The 16,530-nt window shown below is 39.7% G+C and overlaps 1 protein-coding gene across 1 annotated transcript in view; it reads right to left on the bottom strand.

Moving 5' to 3' along the window:
• Positions 1-8,880: 8,880 nt before the first annotated feature.
• Positions 8,881-16,530, bottom strand: part of EYA1 (EYA transcriptional coactivator and phosphatase 1) — a 163,517-nt gene continuing 155,867 nt past the window's right edge. Inside the window, exon 20 of the mRNA XM_062633203.1 lies at positions 8,881-11,116. Coding sequence (XP_062489187.1) covers positions 11,036-11,116 — 81 coding nt within the window. The 3' untranslated portion in view covers positions 8,881-11,035. The remainder of the gene's footprint in view (positions 11,117-16,530) is intronic.

Here is a 16,530-nt window from a genome sequence, read left to right as displayed (position 1 = left end):
CACAGTGCTCATTATCGTAGGTGTAGCTCTGAAGGGGCTCAGCTGTCCCTACAAGTGCAACAAAGGCACAAGGGAAGATCCCTGACCAGGAAGCCCAGCTGCTCCCACTGTGCAGCACTTCCTGCTCTCCTTCCCACTATGGAAAGAGGTGGGTTAAGCCCCAGCCAAACTATTAAAAGATATTTCAGCTAACATGAACTCTAAAATTAACCACAGGTGCTGGCATGTCATGCAGTGTGCTCTCTAAGCCAAATAATTTCTCCTAGCCTGGCTTATCATTTCTCCCAAATTGCTGCCTGTCTTTTAGTTTCTGGGAGATAAATAATTACTGTTTTTCCATCAGTTGTATTATTCAATCAAAACAATTAATTTATTTTTCTGTTTTTAATCCTATCCTATTCTAACCTTTTATTTTTAAAGATCCAGAATGGTTGTTATCTATCAAGGCTTCTCATCAGCTCTTAAATGAAGGAATAGTACAGTATTTGCAGGAATAGCAGAGTATTTGCAGACTGATGCAGCCAGCATCTGGTAAGCTGAAATGCTGTGGAAAAGTTGCAGAGACCACAAGCTAGGTTTGTGGGCAGAGGCTTTTACCATTATCCTATTTGGTTTTTTTTTTGGTCTTTGGTCTTTTCAGCAGCTGTGCCAATTAATGCTACTAAAACATGGTTCTTTAGGATTTACTGTCTGCTACAGAGTGAGGATTTCGGGAGTTCTGGCACAACACAACATCAGTGCTGATGGATAAATAAAATGACACAGTTGCATAGGCTCAACTTTTGACTGAGTAATTTCGAATCATAGCAGTGCCTTTTGGTTTATATTTGTTTGCCTTCCTCTTTGCAGCAAAGAAAACTATAAACCACTGTAGGTTTACAAGAATATATAAGGATGACAGACTAGGTTATAGTCTCACCACTACGGTTCCATAGTTTATTTTTTTCATGGGCTATATCACAGCATGCTTAATCTGTGTTTTGGAAAACCAGTGATCAATTTTATTTATGCAATTAATGCAGTTGTTTCCTCCTGGCATTTTTTAGATGGGCTTACATTTTGCCCACTGTTGTTAAAGAGTGTTGTGATGAGTTTGAAACAAAGCCTTTCTTCTAGCTATAGACATAAATACCTGGTATTCTGTTTATTTTAAACAGGCCTCCTTTGGAAAACCCTGAATTTAAGATAAAACAGAAAATTCTCTTTCAAGTGAAAGTATGAGTGAGACACGAGGACCTGACATGTGACTCAGTGACTTGACTTGCATATAATAAACAGGAATCCAACCTGTACAGAAGAGCCAATATTCCATGACAACAAGTCACAGCTTTCCCATTTCACAACTCACATTCTTGCAGCACTACTATACTAACTGGGAACACAGGAAATTACTACTTTGTAATACTAAAAGACCAAGACCAAAGCAGCTAAAGAATTTACACTGTAGATACATGAAATAGGGTTGTATATGGAATAGCTTGAACCTAGCCATGGCAGACCAGTCCCTGCATATGCAGTACCGAGGCTGTTAAAGTGTAAGATGGGCATGGACCCATAAGATGCTGCCTCTGCTTCCCGTTTTGTGGTGTCACACAAATGATAGAAGAAGAAGGTGGTTGGTGGCTAAAATACTGGTTTCTGCGTAAATGCAGATCGACAGCAGTCTTTCTGAAGATGCGTGGGAAGGACACATGGTGGCCCTGGATCCACCTGGGAACTCTGTATACACACACTAACTCTGCAATTGATGCTGGAAGTGAAATCTGAGTGACTGGGAATGGAAACACATGGATTAGAGATCTAGGGCATACTCGTTGAATGCGTTTAAGCATGTTCATGAACCAGTTCAGCCACAGCCATACTGCATTTTAGTTAGCTTTTCTCACTTACCTTGTTATAGATTAAAAGCAATGTCATTTGGCTATTGAGGTGAATTTGTAAATCAAAGGGATGAAATCCAAATCTCAATCTCTACTGAATTGCGGGGATAATTTGATTTAATCTCAGACTGCAGCTGTCCCTCCTTTCTGATTCAAAGTATGATTGAAGGGGGTCTACTTTCCATTTCCAGTTAGACAGGAGTGGATTAAATTATTTTTTTCCATATATGAGGGCCAAAATCTCACTATATTTTATGCTTTTGAATGAACAGAATCCCCTGAATCTCACCTACAAGTTTAATAAAGTGCAATTAACAGATTGATTTGAAAGCAGCATTCATAACTCATTTTTAGATTTATGTTACACAATGAAGCATTTACAATGGTCTATTCTTTTCAATAACAATTAGGTCATAATTTCAAATACGATTTTTATTTCTACAAAATTACTCTCAATTAGTTTGTCATCTGGATAGTAAAACCATCTGTCCAGAACTATTCCCACCAGGAAACTGAGGGTTTAGAAATCCCATGTACTTCCACACTTTAAAATGATGCCACAAATATTCAGCAGAAAGCCACTGTCTAAGAATTAAACCAGTGTCTTGTGGAACAGACTCCTTTTGCCAGCATGTTTTCAAAATTACTAGAATGGTTTTAGAAACCTGACCAGAGACAACATAAGCGTTCAAAGTCCTGCCAGAGTTTTACACAAGGTTTGAACATCAGTCTATATTTGGTACAGATGAAAGAGTAATTAGAAGCCTGTGGAAAATATTAGTATCTGAACTGTAACTTTTCTGCACATTTCAGGTATGGTAACCTCCAACTCGGAACAGAAGGAAATGTATTATACACGATTATGGAAGCATTAAATAGCTTCTGTCTCAGATGTCGATGTTTAAAACATTGGGGTATCATAGTATATGGAGGAGGATATTGCACCCAGTAGGAAGAAGTTAAAATGGCAAGAACAGGATCATAGAAGATCAGTTCTTTACAGACAAATGTGGGAGAAAAGATGGTTAATAAAAAAAAAATAAATAATAAAAAGGAGCATGAGGTCAGCGTCTTCTCTCATCACTCAGCAGCCCAGCTCAGGATTTGGACTGCTCAGCAGGAAGGAGGAAATAACATCAAACCACATTCCCAAGGAAAACAAGGTTCAAGAATCAAAAAGAAGTCTTCAGAAAAATCTCTGGTTCGGGGTTGCCATAGCAATCATCAGGTTTGTCTTGTTTCTATTCCTAGTGGAAAAAAGAGCAAATATTAAGCAAAAATACCAATAAGCTTCCAGGATCTGCTACAGTTACAGATCTGCACAGATGCCCATAACTTTTATAGAAACCAATGGGTGACCCAATGTCTGGGATTTGTAATAGTTTATGTTCAGGTTTTGATGGAAATTTAGTCTTTGACTTCAATGGAAGTGAATTTATAGGCATTATAAATGAATTCCAACTCTGCTTATCTGTAAGAAACAAAATCACAAAAAACAGTTTGAAAGCTGAACTACTCAGATGTTATCTAATGTGCAAATATATTAGCTTGTTGCCTATGGTAAGCAAGAACAGCCAATGGTAATAAGAACACCTTCCCTCCCAAGAAGATGTTAACATTGGCTCTCTTAACATGCTCTGCGCATGCATCTCCTGGTTTTGGTCTTCTGCAGGGAAATGCCCAAAGACACTCAACAAAATCCACTGGTTCACACAGCAACTGGAGCAATAGGGAGAGAAATCAGGTGGCACAAGAGCAAGTGTTTGAGAATGATGGACCAAAAGTTTACAGAAAGGTGGATTTCAACTGGACTGTAGGAACACAGAAAAGAATTGCTAACAATCACATAGTTTATTTTTTTCCCATGCATTTGCCATTTAAAAGGCATATTGTATTCTTGGTTACTTCTGATTTCATTTTATTTTCCTTGTCTTTTGGAGAACTAACTGTACAGTTTAGTTTTTCTTTTCAACTCCTATTCAAATACTTTCTGTCTTAAAACAAAAATGCTTCAGGAAGGCTGTTACAGAGGATAAATCTGTGCCTGTTTAATTGAACTTCAAACTCTCGTTTTATAAGAGAACATCAGGAGAAGTCCTAGAATGTGTCTCAGTGTAGCGTAGTGGAGTGCTGTGTAGCAGAGATATTACTGGACTAACCTCCTGTGACCCCCAAATTAATGACAAGCACCAAGTGACATGTAAGTAGACCTCTGATATCTGTGACAGATGCTCTACTCAATGTTTAGTGAGTCACATATAAATAATGACTGCATAGATAGATTTAGGAGCTGGAACATAAATTTAATGCAAAATTAATAATCCCTTCTGGAATGACAGCATTTACTGAGGTAAAAGGGAATGTCATGATTTTGTTTCTATTCAGTTGCTCATCTTTGTACCGAGAACTGCATTTGTTTACTCTGGAGAGGTGGTGTGCAGGTTTTGGCTGGGGTAGAGTTAATTTTCTTCATAGTAGCTGGTGTGGGGCTACGTTTTGGATGTGTGCTGAAAACTGTTGATAACACAGGGAGGTGTTCGGTACTGCTGAGCAGTGCTTACACAGAGTCATAGCCTTTTCTGCCCCTCAAACCACCCCAATAGCAAGTAGGCTGGGGGTGCACAAGGAGTTGGGAGGGGACACAGCTGGGACAGCTGACCCCAACTGACCACAGGGATATGTATTCTATACCTGCTGTGGTGGGAAGTGGTGAATGAATTAATTTTCTTTGCTTGCGTGTGGAGCTTTCGCTTTACCTGTCTTTATCTCAACCCCTGAGTTTTCTCACTTTTACCTTTCCAGTTCTCTCCCTCATCCTGACACAGGGGAAGTGAGGAAGTGGCTGTGTGGTGCACAGTTGCCAGCTGGGGTTAAACCACAACAGGAGGGAAAACGGGTATCGTTTCTCCCTCCTGCTGAATCTGTTTCAGTCCACTCAGCGGATTTTGCTGAGCTAAGCAAAGTGCACCACTGTAATTCTGCAGTGTGAGTGATGCCTCAGGGTCAGGAGCCCAGATTTCAGTGCCAGCTCCCAGAACCTTCTCTATTTTGCATTTAGCAGCTATACAGAGGCAAAATATTCTTGCTCTGCAAACACAATCCTTGTGTGCTTCTCTGACAGCCTGCATGCTCACTTGCTCCCTCTCTACCATCGTCTGCTCCCACAAAATTTCTCTGACCCTCTGAGAGTATTAACAACAGGCAGATTCCCAAGAGTAGAACACATACATCTGGATAAGGTTGAAAACCAACTTGTCTTAAAGTCACTGGTATCCTGTGCAAGTGGTCACTAATCACTGTTTCTGCAGATAGAGTGAGCAGCAGGAGCTGTGCAGGACACAGGGCACCTCCTGCCATGTGTCTTAGGACAGGCAGCCTCTGCTCCTGCATGGGAAAGGGCTCACAGTTGTCAGCCAAAGGGTGAGAGGTGGTACCCAGTCTCTTGGTGAGGGCAGGATATCATGCACAGCTCTGGTGCTGGCAGCTGGCTTCAGCAGCTACTCTCTTAGGCTCCCAGCTCTCTTCATTGAGAGCACACATGAGCAGCTGAATCTCTGGATGGTGGCCAGCCACTGGGACACAGCTTTGCTGAGCCCAAGCCTTTTGCTGGATGGGGCTCTAGCAATGTACCTGGGTCATTCTGTGGCAGAGCCAAGAAGTGAAATTTGGTTTCCTAAACATAAAGCCAATTCCCTCTATGCTGGACAACTCATCATTCTTCCTTACTCCTTGCTTTGGATTATTTTACCCCAGATTTTTTATCCCGTATTTTTCAAACCAAATTATATTTTTTCTTTCTCTTTCTAACCACTCCCTACCTCCTCTGCATTATCTTTCCTGTCTCTGCACTCCCAGGGACTCAGTTTAATGCAATCTTTAACTCTCACCTCACTTCCATGTCAATTCTGACATGTGCTGGCAATGAAGAAAATGAAGCAGACTGGGGCTTCCTTTGCAAATGGTTCAATTCCCACTCTGGAAAATGCTGCTGCATCTATACATGAGATTGGAAATAGCACAGTGTCAAAGGCCAGCCCTTCAGGGAGCAGTAGACAGCAGTCCATGCAAAATATTTCAAGGAGTGGGTGAGAAACAAAGCCACAAACGCCTCTTCCCAGCAAAAAAAAAACCCGCCAGTGGCGGTGAAGCAATGGAAAGGGCAGATCGCTAATAACATACATACTTGTGCCTTGGGCTGACTTCCACAAGGTGTTAGCTGGCGGTATCGTGTGGCTTCCATGGGAGCTGGCAGAGCTGTATTTTCCTTTGGATAAATCCAAACCTTTTGTTTTCCTTCTGCTGTTATTCTAACACCATTAGTAGGAACTAATAGCCACATAAAATCCAGAAATGGCAATGCAAAATATTAGTAAAATATGAAAAATATAGTTTTCCCTAATGTATCAGAATATGAAAGTTTATTTGCACTGACACAAAAAGAAATGCTGACAGACAGTTATAGAGATGGATGATTTGAGTAGTCAAATGTAAGAGTTTTATTTTTCCCTGCTCTGCTGGAGAATGAGAGTAAGGGGCATTTTCTATTGCAAACCGTTTGCTTTAAAGTCAGTCAGGCAACAGGCTCAATAACACACCATTTAAAATCTGGTGTCATAACCAAGCTTGGCAACATATATATATATGTGTGTGTGTACAGATATATATTACAGGGAGGTTCATACAGTTAACAGGCTGTGGAGGGACTCCAGGACACGTACCCCACAGATTTCCATTTTCTACTGTGGTGTTCCTGGCACACAGAGAGGCTGCACCCCAACTGTGCAGAGGTAATGGGGACAGCACAAGATTTTCAGGGGGAGTCAGAAAAGGGATTGTGACCAGCCCCTTCTTGATTTATACCATCCTCATCTCAGGCCCACACTGTTACAGCACCCTGTTGTCCTCCTTGCTGTGGCCATGCTGGCCATCCACACTATGAAGATGGTGGGATGGAGTAGGCAAGAGACTGTGGGGTCTCTCATCAGTCCCTTGCCCCATCACACGCCTGGGCAGAGCACTAGGCAGCTGCTGGGAGGTCATCTGGGAGTGCTGGATGATCTGCCCAGTGACCCTTCCTGATTACCTACAGATCCTCTTTGGAGACTTGCAACCCTCACACTTCTCCCCCTTCCTTTTTTTCAGCCTGGGACCTCACTGTTTTCCTCTTCCTTTTCCCTTTTTCTTCTAGCCCTTTTCCTACAGAGAGGAACTTGATGGTTTTGTTAGAGCCAGTCCCTGGCTGAGAGGAGAACAACAAAAGTGGCAGCTGTGCATCCTTGCCATTGTCAAAGAACAGAGGAAGACTCGTGCAGGACTGTGCCTCTCCCTTGACATATGACACAAAGCAACATGCCTCTTGGCACCCATCCTCTACTCATGTTGCAGGGAAGAATTCAAGAATCACAACACTGAGAAAAGCAGAAATTTGAAGGAAAAGGCAAGGGACAATTTCTAACAATATTTTATTGGCTTGCATTGCAAGCATTTTTGAGGCAAAGATACCACTCACTGAGCGTGATTTCCAGTCATGAAAGCCATGAATAATAATTATTAATTTCACTTTCTTGTCACTACCTCAAAGTTACATAGGTCTAATGATTTTGATGCATTATATTCTTAGAACTAAAGCTATTATAGCTGAACATTGTTATAAGTGAGCAGCTGAGAAATGGAGACTTCTAGGAGTACTGATACGTTCCAAAAAGCAGACCCCAAGCTTATGAGGTACATACATCATAACATGATGCCTTTCACTCTGCAGAGATCTCTGCTTTCTTACAAGATTTCAATTTAAGTAGGGTCTTCATATGAAGTTCCTTAAAAAATAACTAGTTTCCTGAGCCTTAAGAGACTTCAGAAGGGATTTAAGCGACTACTTCACTGGACTAATTCCCAACATCATTGGTGCTGTACTAAAAACATATAGACATAATTTTAACTCTGAGCATCCAACTTCAGTGGTGGTGTCACATACATAAAAGCAGTTTCTTGGTCTTGTTTTGCATCCATTTATTAGGTGGTCAGCTTTAAAAGAAATGGATGGAAATACAAACAAAAAACTCAATTTCATCTTCACAGTATAAGCAAAAGTTTGTAAAGCTGTAATTGTGATTTGCCACTGTAAACTCAATGCTCTAATGGATTACAGCAGAATAATATATTGCATCTGGCTTCTTTTACCTCAAAAACATCCACAGTACTGTACATATAATCATTTTAAGATGCAAAAGTTTAAAATACATGAGGGACTGGAGGCAACTTTTTTTAAAACAGGTTCACGTATCAAAGTAGCTGATTCACAGTGCAGCATATTTAGGTTACATGCCTAATATAAGCATAGGATAATGTTTAGCTACAGGCCTGCCAGTGTTCTGGAAGCAAATGTTTGGAGCTAAGAAAAACTTGCACTTTCTTGTTCTTGGTTTGAGACTGCTCTGAGATCAGAAGCAATGATGAAAGAGGATGTCTCTAAATCCTGGTCATCATCCACCAGCCTAAACACCAAAACCTCCAAAATTATTTCAGTAGAATAATCAGTGTTTCTTTACGGACAGCCAAGGAACACACCTCAGCACTGCAGTCAGTGCATCAGTTCCCAGATATGTTCAAGCCTCTTGGTCCTCAGAGGATGAGAGAATTCATGCAGCCCAGAGAATGATGGACTCATCCATTCAGCACATGGATTGCTTTGGATGACATTCAGAGGTATCTAACTTTCAGGCATTTACTTCTGAGTCACTTAGGCACGCATTTGTAGGACACTGTGCACCAAGTCCCTGTTCTGCACTGATCTCACCCAGCTCCTGCTGATAAGCAAAACAAATGCTGCCCATCGAACTGGGCCTTCTGTAATCTAGATAGATACAAACTAGATATACTTTTTATTCTACTGAATGTCTCAGCTGAGCACAAGCAGGTGAACAACTGCCTTGGAACAGCACAGAGATGAGAGATGTCTCCTTGTTCCTCGCCTAGACAGCAGAAATATCACAGACTTGCATACAAGACAAGATTTAATACGTTCACAAATCAATTTTATTAATTTAAAACGAAATTACTGAAGAAGAATTCTGTACACAATTGTGGACACAACACACTTTTGTACAATAAGGCCCAGATCAACTTTGATTTTTCAGTCCGCAAGTGACTAAAAATAGAAAAAAAAGCCAAAAAAAAAAAAAAAGACAACCAACACCCCATCACTGTCTACTTTGTTTGAGGAAACAAAGACTAATCTTACTCTCAGTTCTAAAAACTACCCACAATGTGCTTTATGCATGTATGTGAGTACTGCATGAACTCCAGCACTCATACAGGGTAAAGTAAAGCACATGTGCAAGTCTTGGCAGGGCAGAAACCTCTCTGTTGGTAATAAAGCAATCCACAAACATTGAATTCTAGCAGCAATATGATTCCTCCAATAGAGAGGGGTGTTGTTTTGTAGCTACATTGGTGCTTTGTAGCTTTGCAGGTAGCTGTTTCAAGGCTGGTGTTCTTAGCAAAAGAAAACAAGAAGAAAAGCTGGAGAATGATCCAACAAAGCTGAGGCTTCTTTATAAGGAAGAGATTTAAATCAGGCAAAGGGAATTGGTACAATTCAAACCAAAAAGTCAGACTAACAGTTTATCTGACCAAGTAGCTCATGGCCTTGAAGACTAGAAAGTCACAAGTCACAGACAGAGTTTAGGTTTGTCCTGTAAATAGGTATAGACAAAAGCAAATTTTAACTCCTTGGAGATAAGTATTTCAGTATTTCCATTGCCGGCAATGGATGTTATATCTTAGGAAAATCTGACTCCTGGTGGAAGAGGATTAAAAAACTTAAATTTATACAAGTATTTTTGTTCAATTTCTTCAAAACATTTTCATTTTTAATTTCTAAAAATAATGATGATGATAGTTCCCTTCATTTTTGATGAGACAAAAACTAATCAGTACCAAGATTCCAGTTTAAGTCACATCTTAAAATATATCTGTGTTCTTTCTCTTTTTCTTTATGGAATGAATATCCTAATTCACTTTTCAATACTCTAAAAAAGGGTTAATATGTTAACTTTAAAAGAGGAAACAGAAGACAGCAAAGGACTTCTCTTCAGTTGTGTTTTATCTGTATTTCCTTTGTGGTGGGGGGGGTAAGGTTAGGGGGGAGGAATCAACCGTTTAATAATCAGAGTAGGTGAGAAGAAAAAGGTAGAGAAACAGCTGAAAGAACAAAACCCAATTCCTATTGACACTTGACATCCATGCTTTTGGTCTTGACAAATTTATCTAAAAAAATCCATTATCTACATATTTATATCCAACACATTGATAAGGCACTGCACAACAGTTTGCGCACATGTGGCCTCATTCTTCACCAACAAGGCATTACTATCTTTCAATAGCATTTACCTTAACAATATGTAAAAGAATCATTATTACAAATTTACACAAAAAATTCTTCCTGTACATGATTGTCTCAGTGATGTACCTATTAGTTTAAATTAGACATATTTTAAACTACTCTGTAATGTGCTAAAATCAAAAGTAGTTGCTGTACCATAAGGCGAAGGCTTATAATAGCCTTCAATCCTATTATACATATCCTCAGTTATATGATGTCAAAATATAGTCTGTTCATAAATAAGTAAAGATGTACAGAGTACCCTGGGTATGAGAAACCATAAAGTAAACCTTCTTTACAAGAAAATTACTCCACTGGTATTTCTGAGAAATCTCAGTCTTCATTGTGCAATCAAGTTTGCTGTGTTGAAGAATCGGTGTGTGTCACATTGAAAAGTCTAAAAGCTAGAAGGCGTTTGCAGGTCATTTTTTTTTTCTTCACAGGTATGAACCTTTTATTTCCTTTCTTTTTTTTTTTTACTTTTTTTTCCTTTCCTTCTCTATTTCTTTTTGGTAGCAAATACAGTAAAGATGAGTTGTTCAAACACTCGCATGGCTTATTTTCGTTGGACTCGCAGTACCAGAGTCAACAGCTGTTCTGAAGAAAAAGACATGCTCCTCCATTTACTGAAAGGGCAAGGGTTAAGACCAATTGCAGCTGTACGTCAACATGTTGAAATCACAAAGTTCTGCAGTCCAATGCTGACACAAGACACAGGCATCCCATCCACGGGCAGAAGGAGGCTCTGAGGTTTGAAAGTGCTGCTGAGCTGCTACAAGTACTCCAGTTCCAAGGCATGGTGAAGGGCCATAAGGTCAGAGTGGCTCGAGATCCTCCAAAATGGCATAGCATGCTGCGAACAGCACAGACAACATGTAAAAATAACCCCAAGCATTCTGGTATTTAGACCCACCCATTGTCTTTCGCAAGTATAAGGGAATGCTGCAAGGAGAGAAAAAGAGCTCTTAAAACCCTCAAGCCCTTCACATTTATCTCTGGTTACTTTGACCCACCCCCTCAGCATCAATTCTCAGTAACAGCAAATCTATTTACCAACAGGAACAATGGCAAATGTGAAGAAATCATAAGGAAGGGAGGGGGTTCTCATCTCTTTATAGGAAAAACAGATTTTAGCATGTTGCAGAAGAAAATACTGCTTCTAGAAAAAAAGAAGAAAAATAACCTATACATGAAGCATGTGGGTACTTTGAGGAAGGGAACAAAACCTGCTTAAAAAAAATAGAGGAAGAGAAAGTATTATTTACTATCAAAATCTGTTTGTTCCTTCTGGAACTATCCCTGGCAGGTGAGTTAAGAACATAGCCATGGTGGTTCAGAATAGCTCATGTGTTGCTCACATCACTTTGAAAGGAATTTTACCCAAGTGGTTTGTATAACATCGCTCATTGTTAGCACTGATCTTAAAATATACTTTCCATATGGGGCAATTTTAAAATAAATGCATTTTTTCCCCCTAATAGCTGTAATAAAATATGTCTGGAGCACAAAGATGTTCATAAAGAACCTGAATAAACCAAAAACACAAATACTGGGAAAGAGCACAAATCACCTCATCCATGAAGGGTAAAAATCTGATTAAGAACCATTTTTATATTCTAAGCCAGGAATTATAGTGTCAGCAAGAACTTCTGCATAAGTGATAACAACAAAAAAGATAACCATCAACTTCCGTCAGGAAAATATTCTATAAATCCCATGGGAAAACCATTTCAATTCAACAATGAAGGCTAGCACTATCATGTTAATCTTTTCACTGGTTCAGCTTGTGTCCTGGCATCTTCAGGAGGCAAACCACAAGCAGTATTACCACAGTAGGTTCTGAGTTCCCCAGACATTTTATCTACAACTTCTCAGTGAGGCTTTCTTCATCCTCCTTCAGCACCTCCTGGGTAAATTCCTAATTCTATTAAAACTGGTGGCAAAACTCCATCTCTTCCAATTATCACTTCGACATTGACCTCCTTTTTCTACTCATGTCTTCTCAAATTTTAAGTTAGAGAACAAATCTGAAAACAATGTGAAACTCCCTCTTTCCAACCGCATATTTACTGTAAGCCCTATAATATGACCTTATACTTACCACAGAAGGCAGACACCTTAGCACAGAGGCTATCATAAATTTGTCTTTAGAAGCTCAGGTAAACAACTGTCAGTTTATAAAGAACTATTATTTTGAAGAATGCTGCTTCTATCCGATAATGGTGTGATGATGAATTGGGCTGAATTGATAGAATAAAGAAGAGATTTTAAAAAGAAATGCAACCATTTAGTAATGGCAAGTCTCTCTGAAGTCAAACGGCAACTGTGCAATAATCAACTGTTGCTCTTGTGAGAGTCCCAGCAGATATTACTGAATTCATTATTAATAAGCAAGACAAAAGAGTCACACATGATCAGCAAATGAGCGCTGTAAGGAATCTGGAAAATGTGCACCCAGTGAAGGACAAATGTTAGCAAGTAGAGTTGCACAATTAGAAGGATGGCAGAGTGAAGGAAGTGGCTTTCACTTCAGTATAGCTCTAGTCTGCCAACATAGAAAAAAGTTGCCATTAGCAGCTGGAAAGCATTTGATGAGCTCCTGGGCAGTATACTGTTCTTTAGTTCTATCCAAAAGAAATCTGTGTTTTTGTTTGTTTTTCCCCTAAAACCAGTCCGGGACGTTAATCGAAGGATAATGAGGGGGAATGACTGGAAGGTCCACTTTGATATGACACTCCTGATCTAAATTACAATGCAACATTGATGCATCAACAGATGCCCACATTCAGAGTATGCCAAGCTTTCACACCAAAGAAATTCCTTTAGGAATAAAATAAAATGACCCACAAGGAAGCATCTCTGGAAGAGTTTCTGTTCTACTTCACTTTACTCTGGATTGTTACAAAGCCTTAAGAAACATGAGTAAATCTCAGCTTGACGATAAATGCATGAGCAATAGCTGCTTCTGGAGAGAACAAAACAAATTCAGAGGCAATTCAGATGCTGTTGGAAAAAAATGTTTATATTTCCAAAACACTTTTACAGAATAATCCTTTCCTTACGAAGGAAGTGTTAAACACTGACTATGACACCGACAATTTCTACAGACTTCCATTGTACTGTCCCTACACTTCACCAGCAAAAGAAACTAGATGCAATTTGCTCATTCACAACTCCACGTCCCAGTGTCTCTTCCCTGCTACATTATAGACAGTTTATCCTCTGTGCTCTGTCAGGTCAGACACTGCTGCTTTCCAACTCAAATCTTTCCTAAAGATTAATTTCTCTCACCATGATCAGGAAACGAAACAGCAAGAGCAAAGCAAAATAAAAATACCTCAAGTCCTCCAGACTTTCCAAAAGCTTTTATGCACCTATCTCTTATTTAGGCTGTGAGATCTCTCTGGCGTAATTTATAGCATCTGATAGGGGTATTACATCAAGGACAAACAGGCACAGGTTTGGGCTTGCAGCAGGTCTGTGCAGTGTTTGTCAGCCAACTGCACTTGGCCAGCAGTGCTCGGCAGTGCTGCCTCCCTTCCTTGCACACTGCAGTTTCCTTCTTCTCTCACAAGCCCCCAGCCAGGTAGGACCTACCTGTTCTCCCTTGCCAGCCAACCATAGCTCCCTGCTTCTCCTAGTCAGCTTGGCACCAGCTCTGCCACAACCACTGGGTCAGAGAGGTGTATTCAGCCTAAGACATGGTGTGGTCAAGAGTTTGGTGGACACCTGCCATTGCATAATGTGTCTGCAGAAGCCAGGAGCCAATGACATGGATGCCCTCCAAGGTCATACAGCAAACTAATGAATAGGGAGAATTGTAGTAATAAATTCTTGGCTTCCAGTTCCCACTTCATGCAGCTCCAGCATTATACTGCTTCCCTAGTAACAACCTCAGCATCACAGAGCATACACACACCAGGCAGCTACGGCAGTTAAAGACCCTGATTGATTTAACAGAAGGTTTAGCTTCTGCTAAATCAAATTACAGTGACTCTTGCTAGATGCCATATGCAATATCGAGTTTTGGATTACCTTCAGCTGTTTATGGTCAGATTTTAAACCAAAACTTTAAGTGATCGTTATTTTGGCTGTATCTTTCTATTCCAAATTCACTCAAGTGTCCTCTGCTTTATTTATGCCCATCTGTGAAAAGGAGCATACCTCCATTTACTCCATATAGTTACAGGAGTGAGGTATGGAATGATTCTGGAGAGTTCCATGAAAACAAAGAGGTTGTGTAAAACTCAGGATCATAATTATTTTCAGTTCTCCTGCATATAGGTCAAAAGACAAGCAGCACACTCCCAAGAAATAAAGCACGGCAGGAACGCGGTGGCTGCACAGGGCTGGAATCTGCACTGGTGCTCTGTGCATGGCTGAACACAGCCGATTCAGATCTCTATCAGTCTGACCCTATAGCACAGCCTTCACATCTAAAAGGAGCTTCACAGCTAAAAAACTTGTACAGATCTATCTATATATATATCTTTATGTATATGTTTGTGTATGTATGTGCAGTCTCACACATGTATATGTCCATATATATGCATATATGTTCACAAGGCATATAAGGTAATTTTCACCTTATCTGACTGTACAAAACTAAAACATTTAAAGTAACAAAATTATCATAATAAACCTTACACATTATTCTTGTATTAACATGCTCCATGTATCCACAAGTATTCAGCCCTGTCAAAAGTGGCAATACACCCATGAGACAGAAGGACATAAGTACATTTTTTCTTACAGAGTGACTGGGCAAGAGTTCCTTTGTATATATATTTAATGTTGCCTTTAGAAAGCCATGCCTGCCAGCACTTAGCACACATGTCATGTACAATGTGTGTCTTCTGAGCACACTGAAAAATGCTAATATCTCATCTGCTGCTGTGGGAGAATGGATGACAAATGCTAACCACTAACAAATAGGTGGTGTAACTGGATGCTATGCTATCTAATGAAACTATAGGAAAGCTTTTCTTATTGCATATTGGAATATGTATCTAGACTGGTATTGTGTACTATTTTAATATCTTCCAAGTACATATGAAGCTTTTGTCTTTTAAAAAAACATTCATTGCTTTGTAGATGATACTTGGTAATAAATATATTTATGAAACTTTTAACAATTTCATTATGATGGCATTTTGAAATGAAATATAGTGGCAAAAGATTGAATTTGGGTTTGGTGTAAAAAACATGAAGAGTGAAATTATTAATTTCATAAATCTAATAACTGCAATATTACTCAGAAACTCAGAAAATAAGGTATTTTATTTCTGACATAGAAGCAATATTATTTTTCAGTGTGTATTACTAAAAGAACCAAACTTCAACTATTTTCTTCAACAAAATAGTGTTTCTGTAATTACAGATACAAAATAATGCCATTTTTTGACAGCAACTTCAAAAAGTGCAGACCGTACTCCTTCCCTTAAATTAATACATATTTGTACAAAAACTCTACTCCTGAGATTTGTGATGGATTTCAATAGAAAACTCATCAGTTTCTGTCATCTTTCACAGTATTTTTGTTGTGTTCCTGCCAGATGTGCTGAGCGGTCGTCTTTACTTCCTACCCTAAACCTGACCAGCACAGTATGACTGTGAGCTTAAAAGCAGTGGCATATTGGATACCCATTTATATTCTATTTATTGCTCCACAAAGATTTATGATTTTTCCTCCCAATTTCCCTCCTAGGCAGCAGGACCATTTTGGAGACAAAGGGAGAAACCGATTTGCCCAGGCTCTCCTGAATCACCTGATGTAAAATCCAGCTTCTCAGTGCAAAGAGCCTCCTTCTTTGTCTCCTCTTGCAAATTAGAAATCCTTTGGAGTATTCTCTTAAGTAGAAAAACTCAGGAGTTGAGGGGTGTTTTTCTGCCTTATGAGTATTTCCCTACCGTGTCTCCAAAGGCAAAGGCAAAAGATGAGCTCAAACAAAGCAAAACAAAACAAAACAAAACACAACTAAACAAAACACAACTAAACAAAACAAAACACAACTAAACAAAACAAAAAAATCACAAAACACAAACCAAAACAAGGCAAAACAAAATGCCAAGACATTGGAGTCTCTGGCAGAAAACACCAGAAATTTATTCTGCTAATAGCTGTGTCTCACCACAGTGGCACTCAGATGCAGTGGCTCTGACCCACACAGCACCCACAGGGATGTCGGCAGCCGTCCCAAGCACCACTTGACTCCCACACCAGTTTCTCTCTCCCCTCCTCTCCCTCTTTTCCCAGGGAAGCTCATC

This window comes from Pezoporus occidentalis, unplaced genomic scaffold (genome assembly GCF_034315485.1).
Source record: "Pezoporus occidentalis ecotype Australia unplaced genomic scaffold, CSIRO_AGI_Poc_V1 ctg4, whole genome shotgun sequence".
Taxonomy (NCBI): Eukaryota; Metazoa; Chordata; class Aves; order Psittaciformes; family Psittacidae; genus Pezoporus; species Pezoporus occidentalis.
This window is presented reverse-complemented; position numbering and strand designations above follow the sequence as displayed.